This window comes from Cenococcum geophilum (genome assembly GCF_001692895.1).
Source record: "Cenococcum geophilum 1.58 unplaced genomic scaffold K441scaffold_24, whole genome shotgun sequence".
Classification (NCBI taxonomy): domain Eukaryota; kingdom Fungi; phylum Ascomycota; class Dothideomycetes; order Gloniales; family Gloniaceae; genus Cenococcum; species Cenococcum geophilum.
The window spans coordinates 1,592,991-1,613,986 of NW_027137582.1; the positions used below are offsets into that span (position 1 = coordinate 1,592,991).

A 20,996-nucleotide genomic window follows, 5' to 3' on the forward strand; every position below is an offset into this window, starting at 1 on the left:
GTTGTCTAGCAAAAAAGGAAGCTATCTGATGCTTTAGGTCATGATGGCGGAGGTCTAAAAGAGATCTTTGACGGTTGTTGTGTTGGAGTCGTCTCGGATGGTGTCGCAAGTGTGTCTCAGGCATGCTCTAGGTGTCGGGGCTGAGGTCGCTTACAGCTCGACCCGCCGCAGCAAGAGAGATAAGCTTTCTCCAAGCTCTTATAAACTGGTAGATTTTGACCCTGATGCCTGTAAATAGACGTGCTCGAGCCTCTCGGAAAATGTTCAGCGCATAAAAAATTTTGGGAATGTCATTTCGCGGGGACAAAGGTACCGAAGGGTTAATTTTATCCTGTTTGAAGCAGTGGCCGCCACTCAGCCAGCTGTTAGAGATCAGCGCCTAAGCAACAGGAACTCCTCAAGAATTCTCACCCGTTGAAGCCAGCCTCCCTCTGAAGCCTCTCTGTGAATCACCCCTCTCGCCATTCACTATTCTTGGAGTGCCTGTCATTTTGGCCTACGGCTCTTTGAGGTTGAAGAACCTACACTCAACAATAGGGACTATCTTAAGTATCTATTCATCGGACCGTTTCCAATCCTCCCTCTGCCTCAAGATTGCTTCTGTTCAGCAGACGATGCTCTCTGCTGCCCCTCATACAAGCCGGTGTAGTATCCGGCGTAGTACCAAGACATCATTAGATTCTTCAAATTCTCATTTTGAACTGGAAGAATAAGCATGTTTCGTTTGTTCACTCCAACACTCGGTACAACAAAGAAAGAGCCGGCAGACTTACCAGATCCGAGAAGAAACTGCGGCATTGATCCACCTGGAGCCATGCTATGCCGGTGAGCTGCTGCCTCTGCTAGGCCATGTGGCTCTTGCCGCCCGGAAGTGGTCTGCTCCCTGTTGGTCAGTGAAAAGGCTTAGACATTCTTACGAATGGGTGAAATCGTACCTGGGCGTCTAAAGCACGCTGGTCCGTAACTTCTGTCGAAGCTTCGCCTTCGCCAGTCTCCACATCATCCGCCTCGGCGTCTTGAGAACGAGCCCCGAGGTCGATGTCTCCATTCTGCTTTGGAAGATACCCAAGCTCCCTGTTCGTGTGAGAATTGATGCCGAGAAGATAATGGAAGATGGAACATACTCCTTCAGCTCCATGAGCTCCTCCTCATTGAGTACATCCTCAACCCTCTGTCCTTTCGCGTGGATGCTGTGATATTTCTGTCCTTCAATATTAGCTCTGGTTGTGTCTCAAAACATGACTACCTCTCTACCTTATACTCTGCCAACGCCTCCTCCCAGGACTGAATCAGTGCAGAGTCATCCCACGCATCTCTATCCCCTAGGTCAACTCCAAGGCTCATATTGCAGACGATGCTTAGTTAGTGCTCGGAAGCAGAAAGCGTAATGGCTTTCCCGAGGTTGGTTTCGATGCTCGGCAAAATCCCCGCTAGCGCACTACGATCTTTTTCGTTCGGCAACTTTTTGTTCAGCAAACACCAGCAACCATGGCGCCTGAATTGAAGAGCAAGAAGCGCAAGAGTGCGTGAATATTCACTGATATTGATTGACCACGGCTAATTCGATCTTATAGGCGCCGCGGATTCATCTCCCAAACCCAAAAAGCTCAAGAAATCGGACGAGCCCGCGTCGGTCAGGAAACCCTCGAAAACGCCAAAGCGAGCCGCAGCAGAAGATAATACCAATGTAGCCAAATCACCAGCGAAGGTTCCTCGCAAACGCGCAGCGGATTTCTTTGAGGGAGAAGAGAATGGTGCCGAAGCTGATACTCCCGCTGAGAAGCCTAAGAAGGCTAAGAAGAGCAAGGTTGCGGAGGAAGACGCACCGGCTACTACTAAGCCCGCTACAAGCAATGTCAAGAAGAGCAAGAAGCCGAAGGTTGTTAAGGAGCAGCCTGTTGAGAAAGTCATTCCCGCTCAAGAGGAAGACGAAGACGAGGATGAAGACGACCAGACTGCCGCTTTGCTTGCAGGCTTCGAGAGCAGCGAGGATGAAAACGAAGCTGACCCAGCCCAGCAAGAAGAAGGCCTAGACGTCGATAAACTACCTGATCTCCCCAACAGCAAAAGTTTGCGTAAAAAGCTGGATAAAGTGTCTGGAGAAGAGGATGGGCCTGGAGTCCTATACGTCGGGTAAGCCCTACCCGTCATCACCATCCATACGGCTCTCAAACAATTCCAATGCTAACATTGTCCCAGTCGTATCCCCCACGGTTTCTACGAGCACCAAATGCGCGCCTACTTCTCCCAGTTCGGCGACCTGCTCCGCCTCCGCCTCTCGCGCAACCGCAAAACCGGGGCTTCAAAGCACTATGCTTTTCTCGAGTTCGCCTCCGCTGCCGTCGCAGACATCGTTGCGAAGACAATGGACAAGTATCTCCTGTTCAACCACATCCTGCAGGTGCGCGTCATACCAACGGAGCAAGTCCACCCGAACTTATTCAAAGGCGCTGGGAAGAGGTTCAAAGCGGTCCCACGAAACAGGATGGAAGGAGCGTTGCTGAAGAGGGGCGCAGATAGAGGGGTCTGGGAGAAGAGGATCGAGACAGAGGAGAAGAGACGGATGGAGAAGGCAGAGAAGTTGAAGAGCTTAATGGGGTATGAGTACGAAGCACCCAGCTTGAAGAGCGTAGATGCTGTGCCGAAGAGGCTCAAGCAGGTTGAGGCTGCTGAGGAGGAAGCACCGAAGTTGTTGACGGAGAAGCCGCATGATGATGCTGAGGAGAGCTTGGAGACGGACGTTGTGAGGACTATGCAGGCTGAGCCGGGAGCGGTGACCGTGACTGAGAAAGTGAAGGGGAAGAAGGGGAAGAAAGAGGCCAAGGAGGAAGGAAAAGCTGATATTACGGAGAAGAAGAGCAAACCCAAATCTACAAAAGCGAACGGAACGAAAGTTACGAAGGTCAAGAAGGTCAAGAAGGCAAAGGTGTCTGTTGCGTAGATACCTCTAGTAGGGAGCGTGGCGCTGTAGAGAATTTCATACATTTCATACAGTCAAATTCTGGCACATGGAGTCTTCAGTAAACATCGAGCTGACAGAAGAAATACATAGAACTATTCGCCAGCCCACTGAAAGCTTAGCCGAAAACATACAAAGCAGTTATTGGGTACTTCTTGGTAACTACATGTAATTTGATACTCCATAGTTCGGTGTATCCGTTGGACTCGTATTCTCATCTTTACAGCATTAGACACTCCACAGAACGTTTCCAACCGGGTCAGGCAACGGTAATCTGCCCATAATTTCCCCACACCTCCTTACGAGCCATTTCCAGCAGTTAACATTCCTTCAACACGCCACTCTGTATCACCGAAAAGCGCGTAAAACAACTAACACTTCACACCTGATAGCGGCTCATTGCTAGACTTCGAAGTCTCCTCTACGAAGCCGGAGCTGTCTTGGCCATCCTGGTGTCGTCACCGCCATGCTCGGCCTTGTCTTGTGCCTCCTTCATCGTCTGCGCTTCCTGTTCTTCTACCTCCGCCCGCTCGAATGCTGCCTTCCTAACCCCGAGATTCCCATGGCCCTCGTTTCTCAAGTGCTCTAGGACCTGCTTCCCCTTATCTGGCCGTCCCATCCAGCTGCGATACCAAGTGGAACGACTGTGGCGGAACCTGCATCCCATGTCCCAACATCCGTTAGCTGGGTAGTTGTGACGCCAGTAGTCTTCGTCGTCATCCTCGCGCTTCGGCTTGCTCCGATCCACGCAATCCAGGCACAGCCCGTCCAAATACCTAGCGGTTCTTCTACAAGCTTCTTCAACAATATTGTCGAGGCCCTGGTGACAGCCAGGAAAAGGCGCAGTGCACGTGGTGGTCGTCAGCGTGTACGAAAACTTTGAGAGCCGAGAAGTGATGTCGTTCATGCTGCTGCACCGGAAGACGTGCTCGAGAGGCCAGGCGCGGACTTTCATGAGTTTGTCTTGGTAGCCAAAGTAAGTTTCTTTTCTGCAAGCGCACTGCTGATGGCGGAGGCGCAGGCATACATCCCAAAGCTCGCGGTGCAGCACGGTCTTGAGATGGCCACGGGCGGCATTGGTAGGCCTTGTCGCAGTGAAAGCGAGTCCACTATGGCTAGGAGGGGATATTGCTTACCAACGAAGGCACAGGTTCTAGGTGGATTCCGCGGTGCTCTGTGGGGTTCTTCTCGACGATGTGGCCCGAGCAATTGTAAGCAAGCCATTTCGTTACCTTCATGAAGCCTTCAGTATGACTGAAGACGAAACATGGGAGGGCCAGCTGTTGGGTCAGCTCCCGGTCGAGCGTATCATTGCGACAGTTTCGTTCATACTACTTTGCGAGCCAAGGTCTGAGAACCTCTAGACTTTGGTAAGAGATCGAATTTGGCTCCGACGCCAACGACGTTCTAGACCTTTTTCAGCGGCATCACGAGAAGGTGTGCAGGGAGTTTGCTAACATCTTCACAGTGAGGAATCGCAAACCAAAGCTCAATGGAAATGCTGCTATTGTCACCTTCCAAGGCGAAAGTTGGTGGAGTTTGCTTTGGATGCTTGCGTGGAAGTTCTGCCATGAAGAACGTGGAACGAGACATTAGACGTTCACGGAGGGCCCTGAACTCAGTCACGTACCGCAACTTGCGATTCTCCTCCGCATTGTGGACATTCTCATTCGCACGGATGATAAGGTCAGCCACTGTGGTGCAAGTGACAGTGCGACGACGACTTAAGCCATCATCACGAGTAATGCCAGGCATATTGAACTAGAGGTAGAGTAGAATGAGGGACGTTAGTTGGAAGGGGTATGATAAACTAAAGAGTAGATCAGGAGTTAAGGAAGAAGAGAGGGAAAAAAATATCAACGGGACAAAGGCTGATGGCAAATTTTAGGCGGAGGAGTGAAAGACCCATTCAATTCACAAGCGCTGTCAGTCACACGCGATTTTTGCCGTACTACTGCTGATATAAGGTCCGTAACACCATCCGACGGGTCGTTATCTTGCTATAAATACACAACCTAATTTTCCTGTACCCACTGTACGTGAGCAACACAGTTTGGGAGAATATGCTCTGTATGTCTGCTGATCGTTAAAGTTTGGAGTTCCCCAAAGCTGACTATTTCTGCCTGGATTGGATCCATGGTAGACGTTGCGAACATCTTCTATATAACTCGCACCCTATTGTCTTCAGATGCTTGAACAGTTGAACATCAGAAAACGGTAAGCTTCTCCTGGAAATATAGCTTTTGGTTGTGTTTACGAAGCTTAAACTTACCCAGGTCTCTATTATATTGTCGCCAAAGTCCATATTCAACAGCTTATTTGCCACTTTCGTTGTTATGGCCCTATCGCTTCCAGACCTTCCAGTGGAGCTTATTTACCGTATATTTAACTTCAGTCCGAACAAAAAAACCGTAATCAGAGTCCGCAGGACGTGCAGAGCCCTGGCACTTAAAACCACAGAAATCTTCGCAAGGAAATACTTCTCACTGGGTTCGTGGCGCCTAACACCAAGAGCTGTCTCAGCTCTTACCGGAATTTCGAAGAACAAATTTCTAAATCCAAATTTAAAAAACATCTCACTTTTCCAATATACCAGCGGATACCAGAAATATGACCCAGGATCACTGCCCGAGGATATCAACATTAAAGAACTTAGCCAGAGCCTACAAACATTAGCAAACCTACGGTCATTTCATCTGGCAAAGTTCAATTTTAGAGGTTCCGAAAATTTTATCGGCGGCCTACTTACTACGTTATCGCTTCCCTTAATAACCAAATTTCGCCTCTCAGAAATTCCCGTACACGCCGGTGACCTTCAAAATTTTATCGCTCTGCATAGTAACACCATTAATACCGTTATATTTAATGAACTAAACCTTACTGCCCCAGCGGAGGGCGCTTGGTCTGGGCTCTTAGGCTCCTTAACTCGGCTTAAAGATGTAGAGCTCATTAACATTCGCAAGCCACTAAAATGCGGCGATTTCGTTAGATTCGAGCCTAAGGACGGGGAAGATTCCACATTCGAGAGATATGTAGAGGTGGAGATGGAATGTGACTACTGTTACTGCTGCATTCAATTCGGGAATGAGACTTACCACTGGGACTTTGGGATATATAGACTGGGCCCGGTCGCAGAGAAGGAGGATTGGACCAGAGGACTTGAACTCATGNTGGCTGGAAGTAAAACTGTTTATTTTACGCGCAGTTATGGCCCTCCTGACGAAGAATGTCCTGATCCATAAGTTCACTTAGCCAGCTCAAAAAATTCTAAAGGCTACGTTAAAAGGTGTGGACGCACCCGGAAGTTAGACTTCGAAATCACTCCTGTCAGGCAAAACTACGGAATCGGGTTGAAGCTGGCTAGGTAACATCCAGCCAGCCTTGATATGATGGCATGTGCTCCATTAGTTTTGCTCAATGTGTTATACTCTCGTCACGATACGCACACTTATGGAATTGATAGCTTCTAACTCGAACGCTACAATACGCTATTATTATTATTAGCACGTACCTGCGTATTCTATGAAAGAGGAAGATGATGCCGATATCAGCTGCTACTCATCCCCTCACAATAAATAGGAAATAAGACAAGACTATTAGGAAATGACTTAAATTTCGCACATAACCGTAGGTATAAAAGATGAGCACAGCTAGAGCCATCGAAACTTCATAAGAATGGATATAATCAAGGGTTACCACAATTCAAAAACCTTCTCCACAATCGTTGTCGAGCCGCTTTGCCATTCCGTTATAGCCTCACCCTTCATGATATCCGCAATGTAGCATGCTCCGATGAGTATGTAGTGATTATTTTCATGCCGGAGCACGAAAGGCGTTTGACCGCCAAATAAGATACAGATAGTATCCCCTTCGGCCATTGCTGCAGGACCTAAGCCAAGTTTACCGTGACTAGTAAAGAAAAGTCGACGGCAGGTACAGTAGTTATACAGCGCCACCTGGTAATGTTCCGCGTCGCCTTCATGATTGGGTAGATCAGACTCTGAGATATCGTCAACAGCGTACGTCCAAGCGGGATCCACTCTTCGTAGAAATGCAGCAAAATCGGCCAAGTGACTGATATCGTCTTCAATGAGAATATTGCTGCCGGTATATCCTGCCGTGAAAGTCTTGGAAAGTTGTTGTAAGCTTGATCCATGGTTGAAATATGCATCTATGCACGACTGCATCCGCTCAGACACAGCCCCATAATCACCGTCTTCTAACACGGGTAGAACCTGTGATACGAAATCTAGCTCGAGGCCTTTGGCAAGAAGGACTTTTGGGTCATCGCTCCCAATGATCTCCAAGCGTACAGGGCCAGAGGCGGTATGTTTGGTTGAGTTGTAAAAACCCACTATCGGAACTGCCGCCCAATATGCGGTCCAGTTAGGAACCCAAGAGGGTAGTCCAAAGTCCTGGACGCTCCAAGGGTAATCGGAACCATCTGGCACGACACAAGCGAGGATACTAAGTATCTTGTCCTGCTCTATTATCTTCCTCGCTACTCTTATATACACATCGCGGACATTGAGAGTGTAATCTGGCTCAAAAAAAATCGAACCATCTTCTGGTGCCGAGTTTTGAGTGGGTATACCCACTAATGCGAATACCTTGTCTCGGGCGTCAGAAACTTCGAGGTCTTGAAACCAATACAGGAGCTCCAAAAAGTTATAAAACTCGGGCTCCGCTTTGTGCTGTCTTTGAAAGAGGGAGTGCATGAAGTACGCATTTTCCAGTCCTTGCATTCTACACTGGCCCCGGATTTGGTAGTTATCCCAGATCTCGCTCGCAGCTGTTCCGATCCAATTCCAGTCAATCTCTGCGTCTCCCCATATGACTGTGGCTGATTTAGCAAGGATGACCTCCTGAACTACCCACATACGCGTGAACCAACTCTTATCAAGCAAAGATTTGACCGGTTCCCACAATGAGGAGTCCCATGGAGGAGGTTCACCCGAGTTGGAGAAAGGCTCTTTCGTGCTATCTTTTATAAAAGTCGCAATATCTTTACCTGAATTTTCTACCGAATTGTTATCAATATTACCCTCAGAGCTGGCCGCAGGGTTGGTCTCAAGATCCCCTTGAGGACTACCCTCAAAATTCTTGTTAGAGCTGAAATTAGACTTGGTAGTCGAACTATCGCCTGAACTACTAGTTGGGTTTCTTTTAGACCTTTCATCAGGCGCTTCATTTAAATCATCTTTAGAGTTGTCTTCAGAATCATCATTAGCACGATTGGCAATGGAGCATACGAGCAAGAAAGCTTGCTCGGCTTCCTCAGACTCGTCTTTCCCAAGCCATATCAGAACTCTTGCGGCGCGTTGATAGATGGACCCCATATGTCGAACTTGATGTCCGCGTTCTTCATCGTTCCGTTGGTTGATACAAATGGCATCAACCCAGATCAATCTAGTGCTGTCACGTCTCCGCAATCTTCGAAGTGCATTCCTCAAGTTCCGGGTTACCGCAATCTCTCGTCCATTGCAGATGATGGGCCGTGTATCCGACGAAGAACCCCACACGTAAGAGAGTGCTTCATATGCTGGCAAATTGTCATTAAAGTTTGCAGGTTGTAGGCTACATGAGATGGGTTCGTCCCTAGGGCCGGGCTGTAACCGTAGCAGCCTTATAGACTCCCCTGTGGGAAGAGGTTGATACAGATTACCGTTAGGGGTACTAAGCTGGAGTTGGGAAGTGGCGTTGTTTGCTGAGTCCGCACGGCTCCTGTTGTTGAGTAGATCCGAGCCGTCTTCATTTACTTCTGACGTTTCGTTGGGCGTATTTTCCAGCGGAATCCTTATAGGTAGGTCCATATCCCGCATACTGATCGAAAATAGAATTGATGATTAGTCGTTGTCGCAGATGAGAGAGTCATCGTCGGGGATCGGCGACTCCGACCGTAGCGTCGACGCCATGCGCCTAAGGGGCTGTGCACGTTGGTGCATTTTCTCTCAACCGAACTAATAGAGTGATCGTGGAGCCGTCGTGCCGGGAGAACCGCATACCTTGCGGAGATTCACGTTAAAGTTAATCGCGCCATTTCTCCGTGGCTTCCTCCAAGTGAATTTTTCTGTGCTTCCCCGGCCCCTGTCGTCCGGTTGGACGCTGCGACAAAGTTCACTTCGGTGTTTTATGACGATGATCTTAATCGTGTGGCTCAATATCGGGAAGCAATTTAATTTGGCTTTTTTCTGCCATGCCAAATTTAGTTCGAAGAAGACTTCCTGCACCGAAGAGTTGGTGTAAAGATGAGAGTGTTTTTGAGAAATTCTGGGGTAATAAGGTTTCAGAGCCCTGACGTTCTGGAACACGACGGTCAGCAACGTCGAGGACATGTGATTGACTAAGAGAATCAAGTTTGGAAAATTACGGTTTCACTGGGAATAGTGCAAAGCACAACGGTGAGATTTGATGGTGACGGGCAGAAATGCCGCGTCAATCCGATGGTGGCTTCGCATGGTAACCATTGGGGGGTGCCGCTCATTGCTTTTGAAAGGCTAGGCAGCCTTTTTGCTTTGCGCCACCGTAGACATGACTCGGCGTCCCTCATATACGTCCTAACCCCGGGGGCATTTTCATGTTCCCGTCTACGCGTCGACCCATATTCTTGAATGCTTTTGGGTGAAGATGCGCCTCAAACATCATGTTACAGAGGATCTCGACAGCATCAGCACCTTAATCGAGTTTCTGGACCAGGACGGGAGGCCAACTTTCATTCTTGATGTGCGCAATCAGACCCCTGCAACCTCACGACTCGCACTCGTTTACAATAATCCGGCCTTGTCCACGTTGCTTGATACTGTTTCTCAAAACCTAGGAGACACAGAAACCAAATCCCACTTCTTACAATGGGCTACCAGTCCCTCAACCCAGCAGAGCTGCAGCATTGGCCGAGCGGTCACGTGGACTTATGGATGTGTTACGTGGATGAGTTGTTTGATCAGAAAGAGATGGAAGATTATCTATGCACACTCAAATGATGCCCAGTTTCTTCCCGGTGCGATGCAACGACCTCCGGGGCAAGATTCCAATTCCACTACGCTTGGCCCTCTCCCTAGCCAAATCGGTCTTCCCATGTCTGACCGCTCCCTGCCGAGCCAGTTGAACAGTTCAAGAAGCACTAACCGCCAAAATCTCAAGCGCCCGCGTTTATCCGCATCGCCAACGCAATCATCATTAGATATCATACCGTTCGTATCCACTGGATTCGATGAAACTGCTTGTCTTGTTGCCTGTAAGAGGAGAATGTCTACAGCTTTAAAACTTGGCGAGCGCACAGCATCCGTTGACAGTATCAAGGATCTCTGGAGAGCCGTTGTGGAAATTTTGGAGACGAACCCGCACGATATTCCCTTTGCCCTGATGTACTCTGTTCATCAGGAATCGTCTACCCGTACTGGTCTCGAGGGCAATGATACTGCCTCCATATCGGAAATGTGTTTACTTGAAGGTGCTGTCGGTATTGAGGACTGTTCTGCAATTGTGCAATGTTTCAATTTGACTGAGGGCTCGGATGGTTTGGCGCAAACTTTCCGTACAGCATCCCGGTCCAGAGAGCCGCAACTTTTGCAAGATAATGAAAGCAACTTTTTAGGAATATTGACAAAGCCTGTTTCTCTGGATCAAAACCTTGGAGACCTCCTTAAGAAAACAATCGTTTGCTCGATTCCCTCTATAGATGGCGCAGGTTCCAAGGCGTTTCTGATAATTGGCATGAACCCACAAAGTCCCATCGATGATCATTACTGGATGTTTGTGCGGCTTCTATCTGAAGAATTGGCTAAATCTGTTGCCTCGGTTTCCCTGCTCGAAGAGGAGCGGCGCAGAAAAATGGCAGCAGAGGAAACTGCTTTGAGATATGCGTCTGTATCCAAAGAGCTCTTGCAAAGGACTCAGGCAGCCGAAAGTACCGAACATATGTTCAGGCGTTTATCTGAGGCTGCCTCTGTGGGTTGTGCGATGTTCCGGGCCGATGCGACTGTTATATGGATGAACCGAGCATATTGTCAATTGACCGGTCGCTCTCAACAAGAATTCAGCCCTGGAACTTGGTCCGACGTAATTATACCGGAAGATCGTCCTTTTGTAGAGCAGCAGTGGAAAAGGCTGGCTTCTGGCGAGGCTATTCAACCATTCGAGTTCCGCGTCAGCCGACATAAAACATCATCAACAGGTAAGGCCGATAGTGAGGACACAACAGGGCACAGATGGCTTCTCTCAAATGCAATTCCCGAGCTCAATGAGGATGGGAGCTGCCGGGTGGTAATGGGTTGGCTGACTGATATCTCTCATCAAAAGTGGTCCGAGCATCTGCAATCAAAGAGATTGGAGGATGCGCTTGAGAATAAAAGACGAAGCGAGAATTTCATCGATATGGTAGGAAAATTCCTCAATTGCAAATTTGTGGACCCTCTAACGCATTGGCTTAGACTTCGCATGAGATAAGGAATCCACTCTCCGCTATCATCCAAACAGCTGATGGAATTCTCACATCTTTGCAGCAACCAGTTGAAGGTATCACCCCACTGCTCTGTTGTGCTCGCTCTCACCCCCCGATCTCAATTTAATATTTCTAAATCGAAAACACGGCATAATTTCTCATTGCACCAAGCTCTTAATCCATCATATCATATTCATTTATTTCCCACCAATAGTCTACGTCCTAATAAATGCACCGCGTCTAGGAGTACACTATGTTCATGAAGCCGAAATACTCGCCCACGGAGATGTTCAGGAGGACATTGTCGATGCAGAGCATGAAGCCGAAATACTCGCCCACGGAGATGTTCAGGAGGACATTGTCGATGCAGAGCATGAAGCCGAAATACTCGCCCACGGAGATGTTCAGGAGGACATTGTCGATGCAGCGAATACCATCATTCTATGTGCACAGCATCAAAAACGTATCGGTACGGTTATTGAGCCCTTGCAAAGCTACTTGCTCTGATTTTGGCATTCGCTGATATTTTCAGTGGATGATATTCTTACACTTTCTAAACTGGATTCCAACCTCCTCGAAGTCTCCCCGGAAATCGTTCAGCCTATTGCACTCATCCAAAGAGCTGTAAGGATGTACGAAGCCGAGCTTCAGAGTGCGGACATTGAGATTAATGTCTCGATTGACCCACCCTACGAAGATTTGTCCATCGATGCCGTGCTGGTAGACCCAAGTCGTGTCCTACAAGTTCTTATCAATCTTTTGACAAATGCAATAAAATTCACTCAAGCCCGGCAACAACGTTCAATAACGATATACCTCTCCGCCTCTCTATCTCGCCCATCGGTCGACACACACAATGTCTCATACATTCCTCAGCGCGCCTCGCGACCTGAGCATGCGCTCTCGCCTGACTGGGGCACTGGAGAGGACATCTACCTTCAGTACGCCGTTGAAGATACTGGGCGGGGTCTCAGTGAGGAGGAAATGAAACTCCTATTCCTTCGCTTCTCACAGACTTCACCAAAAACCCATAGTCAATATGGCGGCTCCGGTCTTGGCTTATTCATCTCAAGAGAACTGACTGAGCTTCAAGGCGGCCAGATTGGCGTCTCTTCTGTACCTGGTTATGGTACCACCTTCACATTCTACATCAAAGCGCGTCGCCACATGCCTACTAAGGAAGCAACTGCTGAAAATTCTTCTAAAGAAGTGTCTCGTCTCGGAGTATCCGAAGAGAATCCTGCTGAGTTTGTAAAGCCTAATGCTCCACTTTCGACTTTGGAGAACCGCCGGCAATCCGTAATCTTGTCTAGATCTGAACTCGAGGCAGCTGTCGCACCGTTAACAACGCCCTCGACTCGAAGCTCTAGCGCCAAATACATGCACGTGCTACTTGTCGAAGACAATTTCATCAACCAAAAGGTTATGGCCCAGCAGCTCCGGCGGTTTGGCTGCGTAGTTCATGTTGCAAATAATGGTCTGGAAGCTCTTGACGTTCTGCAGCAGAGCCATTTCGCCACCTCTCCGCATCCTCCAGCCGCCGAAATCAAGAAGAGAGGCTCCTTTGCTACTACAGAACAAGTAGGGCTAGGCATCCAGCGGAGGAGTAGTAAGGGCACCATGGTTTGGCCGATCCCGTTATCCGTCCTGCTAATGGACCTTGAAATGCCCGTGATGGATGGGTTGAGCTGCGTACGCCGGATTCGCGAAATGCAACAGGACGGCGAGCTGCGAGCACATGTGCCGGTCATCGCCGTCACCGCGAATGCGAGGAGTGAGCAGATCGCTGTTGCGATGCAGACAGGAATGGTGAGTGAAAGGCCCTTTGCGCGTTTCGTCATCTCTGACGGAGGAGAAAAACTCCGCCGTTGAAACCTTTGAGACGCTTTATTTCTACCGGCTTAAATCGTATATGGAATAGAAATCATACTGATACTACTTTACTAGGACCTCGTTCTAACAAAGCCATTCCGAATACCAGAAGTACTTCCGCAGATAGAAGCATTGGCGCATTGGCATAGTTTTGAGCCAGAATGATCGACTTCATGGCAAGGAATTACAGCTCTGTACACCACTTGTATGATTTAATTAAAGGAGTCTGAATGGCTAACACTAACATTTACCGTTCAGAAGAAGCCTATGGCACACCTTTATTCTATCCGCGGTTTTGGGGCATGCCTCACCCATCCTTACCTTCCATTTCGGTTTCCATCCTTAAGAAGGCGTTCTCAATCTCATCATGGCATTCCACTAGGTCTAAGGCTAAAAGAGGATTATGTATTTCTGATTTTGTTGTGAGTGTTCTACGGAGTTAGGCTAGATTGAGGATTATGAGCCCATGTATGATTGGAGGTGTTAATTGGGCATTTGCTCGGGTGTCGTCTTGCTTCCATGACTAATGCTGCGGCTGCAGCCTAGAGTCGTCGCTCGACGTTACTGAATCTAATTGACTGGGTTAGATTGGTAGTAGGATGCGGATGATGGCATGTTGACTGCTGCTTGCAACCTTGCGTGTATGGCCAATGCGGAATTTGAGCACTTCACAATGTATCAGATAGGGAATTTGGGACATCTACCTAATATTTGGCTGAAATGACCCAAACGCTGGCCGGTACGGGAACCTTAACTCATTACGCCATAATAGATTTATTTCATACGACTGACAGTGGTTAACGTGGTTTATGTGTGGATACTTTGTCTTCACCTATCCTCGCATCTCACTTTAAGCGGTTAGTACAAAGCCCTTCTGCCAGGTTAAAAAGCGCAAGAGGGTCCAGTATCTGGTCCAGTGGAAGGAACAAGAAGGTTGAAAAGATTTTGAAACAGTCAGGGCTACTCCATCTCGACGGCCGAATTTCAAGTAGGGGTTAATACAAAATCCACCTCCAAAGTTTCGTTTATTTCGATATCCACCTCCTGCCGAATGAGGCTTAATAGCTTTATATATCCTAACACCAATCTAACCTAGTACTGGGTGGGTTACCAAGTGGGTGGGCCGACCATAGCAAATACCTAAAGACCCACACGTGGAAAAAAAGGGGGGAGGTATTATGGTAAATGTAACCGACTACCGGTACCAAAGCTTGCGCCACCTTATGACTCACTACCCTACTTCTTGACATCATATTTCTTACTACTTATTTCCATTACGTTGTCTACAGCGGATATTGTCGGCATTGACATCAACCTTTGCCACCCTATTTTATGTATATATTCTACTTGATTTCCGTAGATTTACAATTAAGTCGCTCGTTCATTTCCCACACTGCAAAAGCTTACAGTAGATGTTATAGTAGATACAAAGCTTCAGTAGAGCTTCAATAGAGCCCCGTCTTGAGCCTCGATAGAGTCTAGCTTTCAGCTAGAATTATTATAGATTAGTGGACTCTTGGTTAAATACAGCACGCGACCAGCTTCCACTTTTAAAGTAACGTTTAGCGGGGTACACAAACGCTAAATTCGCCACATGTGGCTGGGGTTTAATCGCCGCCACATTTCTCGGCGCTGCCTAACAGCAAAAACAACGCTTTTATCCAACATCTCAGTTACGCTCTCGCCATCTCCACAAGGGTACGGCCAGAGCGGGTCGGCCGCCCTCCCTGCTAGCATAGTGAAGGGGCAAGAATCTTTGCCACGTGTATCGTCACGTTTTATAGAAATATCTAGAATCTCCAAAAGCTAGCTGCAAGACTAGGACGGAACTAATAAAACCAGTTAGAAAAGGTCTTATTATAATATAAATTCACACTATCCCCTAGACCTCTTTAAAATATAAATTATAGAAAAAAAAAAAAAAATACTGTTGCTAAAATAGGTTTTCTGAATGAACTTTGAAAATGGCAATATAGCCAGATAAATACCCAAAGCACATTACATCCCTATGAACAGCTATACAGGTTGGTCGATATTTAGGAGGGAGCCAAAGTAGACGTCGTTCTTTAAGAAATACCCAATGTTCCGTTACAAAGATAGTAGGGTATTCTTTTCTCTGATGGGAAGGAGTATTAGGAAGAGAGATGGAAAGAGGGATTTGTCCTCTATCTGTCTTTAAATACTGGCCATCCGGCGAGAAGGCGACCGCGCGGACGGAGCTTAAATGGCCTTTGAGCGTGCTGCGGCAAGACCCCGTCGCCGCCTCCTACAGCCGGACGGTGTTGTCCATCGACGCTGACGCTACTAGCTGGCCATCCGGCGAGAAGGCGACCGCGTGGACGGAGCTTAAATGGCCTTCGAGCGTGCTGCAGCAAGACCCCGTCGCCGCCTCCCACAGCCGGACGGTGTTGTCTATTGACGCTGACGCTACCAGCTGGCCGTCCGGCGAGAAGGCGACCGCGCGGACGTAGCTTAAATGGCCTTTAAGTATGCTGCGGTAAGATCCCGTCGCCGCCTCCTATAGCCGGATGGTGTTGTTATACGACGCTGACGCTACCAGCTGGCCGTCCGGCGAGAAGGCGACCGCGCGGACGGGTCTCGAATGGCCTTCGAGTGTGCTGCGGCAAGACCCCGTTGCTGCCTCCCACAGCCGGACGGTATTGTCCGCCGATGCTGACGCTACTAGCTGGCCATCCGGCGAGAAGGCGACCGCGTAGATGTTGCTTGAATGGCCTTTGAGCATGCTGCGGCAAGACCCCGTTGCCGCCTCCCACAGCCGGACAGTGTTGTTATGCGACGCTGACGCTACCAGCTGGCTGTTTGGTGAGAAGGTGACCGCGCGGACGGATCTCAAATGGCCTTCGAGCGTGCTGCGGCAAGACCCCGTCGCCGCCTCCCACAGCCGGACGGTGCTGTCCCCCGACGCTGACGCTACCAGCTGGCCGTCTGGTGAGAAGGCGACCGCGTGGACGGAGCTCAAATGGCCTTTGAGCGTGCTGCGGCAAGACCCCATTGCCGCCTCCTATAGCCGGACGGTGTTGTCATACGACGCTGACGCTACCAGCTGGCTGTTTGGCGAGAAGGTGACCGCGCGGACGTAGTTCGAATGGCCTTTGAGTGTACTGCGATAAGACCCCGTCGCCGCCTCCTACAGCCGGACGGTGTTGTCTATTGACGCTGACGCTACCAGCTGGCCGTCCGGCGAGAAGGCGACCGCGTAGAGGGATCTTAAATGGCCTTTGAGCATGCTGCGGCAAGACCCCGTTGCCGCCTCCCACAGCCGGACAGTGTTGTTATACGACGCTGACGCTACTAGCTGGCCGTCCGGCGAGAAGGCGACCGCGCTGACGTTGCTTGAATGGCCTTTGAGCGTGCTGCGGCAAGACCCCGTTGCCGCCTCCCATAGCCGGACGGTGTTGTCTATTGACGCTGACGCTACCAGCTGGCTGTCCGGCGAGAAGGCGACCGCGTTGACGTAGCTCGAATGGCCTTTGAGCGTGCTGCGATAAGACCCCGTCGCCGCCTCCTATAGCCGGACGGTGTTATCCCACGACGCTGACGCTACCAGCTGGCCGTCTGGTGAGAAGGTGACCGCGCGGACGTAGCTTAAATGGCCTTTGAGCGTGCTGCGGCAAGACCCCGTCGCCGCCTTTTATAGCCGGACGGTGTTGTTATACGATGCTGACGCTACTAGCTGGCCGTCCGGCGAGAAGGCGACCGCGCTGACGTTGCTTGAATGGCCTTTGAACGTGCTGCGGCAAGACCCCGTCGCCGCCTCCCACAGCCGGACGGTGTTGTCTATCGACGCTGACGCTACTAGCTGGCCGTCCGGCGAGAAGGCGACTGCGTTGACGTAGCTCGAATGGCCTTTGAGCGTGCTGCGGCAAGACCCCGTTGCCGCCTCCCACAGCCGGACGGTGTTGTCCTACGACGCTGACGCTACCAGCTGGCCGTCCGGCGAGAAGGCGACCGCGCTGACGTTGCTCGAATGGCCTTCGAGCGTGCTGCGGCAAGCGTTCCAATCTTTTTCCACTTTTGATAGCCTGTTAATCTAACCTGGAATATGGTTATTAAATTTTTCCCGTATTACGCTCATCTCTGGAGTAAAGATAAGAGCTGAAGAATACAGTTGTAGAGGTGCGTTTTTGAGTATTGTTTGATTTCTTAGAATAAAGCGCTTTACATCGCAAAGAAAGCTAAATATTTTAGCGCTTTGCTCTGATTATATAATAAGTAAGTATAAAGTGTTATAACTAATAAAGTAACTAAGAGATGTCTTATGTGTACGAGTAATTGTAAGCTATTAATTATACGAATGCCTTTTGATACTTCTCCGATGAGGCTTATAGCTTCTAGCTAGTAGAGAAAGAGCTTCTGCAGAAACTCGTGTACCGTATCGTCGTTACAGATATGGCTTTAACTCTGCCCTAAGTGGTATACCTAATATTGGCAGGCATATTGGACTTTGGGTGGTAGACAGTCCGCTATACTCTATTTATTAATCTCGCTTCTTAGAGTTCTAGGCATTGGGAGGTTGCATATGTTTTGCTTTAGACCCTTTAAGCTAGACATTAGTTAAAGACACTTACCAGCTAGCGTCTTATGCGTTCCTTTCCTATCTACCCAGTATAGGCTCTTTCCACGCTTTCTAGGATCGATGAGGAAGTTATAAAAAGAAAGGTGTAGGAGCCTTATGGGCACATCCTTGTTAATAGGGATGCTAAGAATAGAATGTAGTGAGTCCAGCCTGCACATAACATCCTCTTTAGACATCTGGAGGAGGTATATAAGTGAAGTTATAGAGAGAGGACTCTCTAAAATAACGATACTCCCAACTATTTCTCTAAATTTAATAATCCGCCTTAGCTTGTCTGCTTCGTCTTTATTATTAAATAATTGGTTTAGGATGGGGAGGTATGTCCTATTAAGCTTCGAAATATGGTGTGCCGTTTAATATTTAAGTATAATAGCTAAGCGCTCTTTAGGATTATCTCGCTGATCTCTAATATATCGACAGGCCGTAGCAGCAAAGATAAACAATGGGGCAGCTAGCTCGACCAGCGCCTGGATTTAGTCCTTACTAGGCCAGCCTGGGGACAGTAAGCGCTGCTCTCGTACCACCTCGAGCTCATACTCTAAGAAGAGAGCTATGTCGTGTTCGATCGTTTTCTTTAGTATATTATGAAGAATTAGGTCCTGGTATGTTCTGTCCGATATCTTCTTAAAGCTAAGACGAATGGGGAGCTCCGGTCTGCTTGTTATAAAGACCCGTAATAACACTGGCTTAAGACCCTTGGTTCGTGAAAGAAGTTCGAGAATTGCTCATATATCTTCGTCTCGCTCGCACTTATCTAGCGCGTCTATTACGATAACTAATTCTAAAGCTTAAAGAGGTTCCGCTTCTAAAAGCGGCTAAAAGATTAACTTCTTAAACTGGTATTTTAGAGCCTTTTCGGAAATAGCAGGGTTGGCATTAATTGTTTTCCTAATGCCTGATCTTATTCCCGGTGCATGACCCATCAGATCTGTAACGATGGTGGTAAAGAATCGTGTAGCGTTGCCGCGCTCTCCTTCACCTCTCTTGAAAAAGAAGCTGGCTCCTAATTGATATTGGTTGGCGAATGACTGGGCAACAGTCCGTGCAATTGTAGACTTTCCGGTGCCCGCTATACCGTTCAGCTAGAATATAGGTTTGCCGTTTCTGTTCTTTACCCATTCCGTTATTTAACTTAGTAGCTTAACTCGTGTGTTGCTGAGATATCTTAAATTATGTTCTTCCATATAAGAGTCAAAGGACGCTCCTTTTGCGATCGGTAGGTTAATTAAGTTGTCATCTTTAATCTCTTTGTGGAGCCGATCTAACGCCTTCCGCCGCCCTTCGCCGTAGATAAGCGGCATATAAATATTAAAAATGCCTAGTAGAGAGTATGCTGCATCTTCTTCGCGTTTTGTCTGGCGTTTTGCTGCCCATAATATGCGCTTATTTATACTAAAATAAGACAAAGGCCTTCCTCGAAGGGCCTAGATAACGATTCCTGTTATCTCATAAAGAGTTTGTTCTAGTGATTGCTTATCACCAAGCCGCGTTTCCTCCTTAGAAAAAAATTTAACTAATGCCGGTGTAATAAGCTCTTAAAGCGTCCAACTACGAGTAAACCATCTGCTTTTCCGGAATGCCGGTTTCCATCTTTGGGAGAACTGGTCCTCTCCAACGGAGCTATTGTCTAAAACGTCAGACAAATATACGTAGCACTTAGCTGTGTCCTGGTATAAGCGAAACATAGAGTTGATAGCTTCTGTAAGCTCAGCGCTGCTTGATTTGTTAATACAGCAAGTGTCAACCCAGAAGTATAAGAGACCGTTCTTAGCAGCTTGCTTTCCGCAAAATCGGATCTTTGTATAGCCAGCTTTGCTCTTGCCTGTACCTTTTATTATGTCTTTAAAAGTGACCTCCTTGTTATCCACTCCCCAAGTATGCGAAAGGATAGCATATTGCGGTGTCTCATTGTCAACAAACTCAATTAGGCTAAAATCGCCATTATCTTTAGATTTTAGAAGACGCATTATGCTGATAAGTCTATTAGAGAGTATTGGAAAATGTAAAGATGAGTATATGACAACTTACGTTAAGCAGGCGCAACGATGTTAGCTGTCAGACGTTGGGAAATGGTTTGGGGGGGTGGGGATAAGCGAAATAATGCGCAACTAGGCTGTCCCGAGTTTTCTTCTCTTGGCGTTCGGGGCCACCAATAGCGTCGCTGGTGCGCCATAGACTTAAGGGCCTCCACAGTTTGCCTGCGCTAGCAGGGTGGCCAACCCGCTCCGGCTATAGGGTCGTAAGCCGCTTGAAGATAGCGGGTGGGCATGTAGTTTTGTAACCTAGATCTAACGCTTTACCGGATATATAAAGTGGAAAGTTTGCAGCAGCACTCGAGGGGGAAGCCGGTTTCGCTAGCGACTATACCTCAAAGCTAACTGCTCGCACAGTCCAATCACTTACCTAATCATTTCCGGAACTTGGATAAACTTGTCTTGTTCCCAGACCTTCTTTGCCAAGGCTGACCTTGTCAAGACGCTACCCGCTTTTGGCAAGACCTTCGTAAGAAGGTCTGGTACACGGTTCGGATTTTTGTTAGTCCCGCGCGGGGTATTTAGGCCTATATACACCTACTTTAAGCCAAATTATCTTAACTTCCACAGCTCCCTAAGCTATTCCCGATGGCTAGAATTACTAAATTAAACCTGGCGAAGAAGACTACGTTACCCAATTTACCTAATTCTAATTTATTGTCTTATTGTCGCGCCCGACGCCCCTAAGTTATAGCAGCCGCACCTCTCCTATAACTACTGCTGCCCTCTTCCTACCGTAGCTAGAGTACCCAAACTGACGAGCTAGCTTTAAATAACAATTGAGGACTATAAGCCTTTTATTTAGAACGCGAAAGAGTTAATTTAATATTAGAATAGCTGTATAAGCACCGCTGGAGCTTTATAACTTTTATTAAGCATTATATAACCGCTTCTAGCCCTTTTAATTATAATATGCTAGAGCGACGTGTAAATAGGCTATAGAAGGCAATATTTAAAGAGCTAGAGGTTAAGGAACGGCTTATAGTGTATGGTGATTGCTGGCTAGGAAGGCTCTATTAAGAACCTTTGTGTAAGTAGATAGAGTAAGAGTTAGAGGATCTTATACGCCTAAGAGAAAAGAACGGGGTTATTATT

General features: G+C 48.1%; 8 protein-coding genes across 8 annotated transcripts; 3 read left to right on the top strand and 5 right to left on the bottom strand.

Moving 5' to 3' along the window:
• Positions 1-588: 588 nt before the first annotated feature.
• K441DRAFT_563055 (uncharacterized protein) lies at positions 589-1,344 on the bottom strand (the record flags this gene model as incomplete). Its single annotated transcript, XM_067643591.1, has 5 exons — positions 589-701; positions 774-879; positions 918-1,049; positions 1,121-1,201; positions 1,255-1,344. The coding sequence occupies 5 exons, from the start codon at positions 1,342-1,344 to the stop codon at positions 589-591; spliced, it is 522 nt and encodes a 173-aa protein (XP_067503519.1).
• Positions 1,345-1,459: 115 nt separating this feature from the next.
• K441DRAFT_637453 (RNA-binding domain-containing protein) lies at positions 1,460-3,101 on the top strand. Its single transcript, XM_067646508.1, has 3 exons — positions 1,460-1,522; positions 1,575-2,133; positions 2,200-3,101. The coding sequence occupies exons 1-3, from the start codon at positions 1,489-1,491 to the stop codon at positions 2,939-2,941; spliced, it is 1,335 nt and encodes a 444-aa protein (XP_067503520.1). The 5' UTR covers positions 1,460-1,488; the 3' UTR covers positions 2,942-3,101.
• Positions 3,102-3,350: 249 nt separating this feature from the next.
• Positions 3,351-4,290, bottom strand: K441DRAFT_721942 (uncharacterized protein; the record flags this gene model as incomplete). Its single annotated transcript, XM_067654065.1, has 2 exons — positions 3,351-4,044; positions 4,100-4,290. Coding segments are annotated over 2 exons (855 nt in total), but the record flags the coding sequence as incomplete, so codon positions are not given.
• Positions 4,291-5,206: 916 nt separating this feature from the next.
• Positions 5,207-6,201, top strand: K441DRAFT_696843 (uncharacterized protein; the record flags this gene model as incomplete). Its single annotated transcript, XM_067652931.1, has 1 exon — positions 5,207-6,201. The coding sequence occupies exon 1, from the start codon at positions 5,296-5,298 to the stop codon at positions 6,199-6,201; it is 906 nt and encodes a 301-aa protein (XP_067503522.1). The 5' UTR covers positions 5,207-5,295.
• Positions 6,202-6,400: 199 nt separating this feature from the next.
• K441DRAFT_637454 (HET-domain-containing protein) lies at positions 6,401-9,143 on the bottom strand. The gene is made up of 2 exons (XM_067646509.1): positions 8,193-9,143; positions 6,401-7,979 (listed from the first exon to the last, which is right to left on the bottom strand). Exons 1-2 carry the CDS (start codon positions 8,779-8,781, stop codon positions 6,652-6,654), a joined length of 1,917 nt encoding a protein of 638 aa, XP_067503523.1. The 5' UTR covers positions 8,782-9,143; the 3' UTR covers positions 6,401-6,651.
• An 890-nt stretch (positions 9,144-10,033) lies between these two features.
• K441DRAFT_563771 (uncharacterized protein) lies at positions 10,034-13,436 on the top strand (the record flags this gene model as incomplete). Its single annotated transcript, XM_067643621.1, has 5 exons — positions 10,034-11,335; positions 11,389-11,466; positions 11,751-11,868; positions 11,932-13,208; positions 13,347-13,436. The coding sequence occupies 5 exons, from the start codon at positions 10,034-10,036 to the stop codon at positions 13,434-13,436; spliced, it is 2,865 nt and encodes a 954-aa protein (XP_067503524.1).
• A 1,812-nt stretch (positions 13,437-15,248) lies between these two features.
• K441DRAFT_721965 (WD40 repeat-like protein) lies at positions 15,249-17,728 on the bottom strand (the record flags this gene model as incomplete). Its single annotated transcript, XM_067654066.1, has 5 exons — positions 15,249-15,789; positions 15,829-16,293; positions 16,333-16,393; positions 16,424-16,771; positions 17,712-17,728. The coding sequence occupies 5 exons, from the start codon at positions 17,726-17,728 to the stop codon at positions 15,538-15,540; spliced, it is 1,143 nt and encodes a 380-aa protein (XP_067503525.1). The 3' UTR covers positions 15,249-15,537.
• A 1,508-nt stretch (positions 17,729-19,236) lies between these two features.
• Positions 19,237-19,835, bottom strand: K441DRAFT_637461 (heterokaryon incompatibility; the record flags this gene model as incomplete). Its single annotated transcript, XM_067646510.1, has 1 exon — positions 19,237-19,835. One exon carries the CDS (start codon positions 19,833-19,835, stop codon positions 19,404-19,406), a length of 432 nt encoding a protein of 143 aa, XP_067503526.1. The 3' UTR covers positions 19,237-19,403.
• Between the last annotated feature and the right edge of the window lie 1,161 nt (positions 19,836-20,996).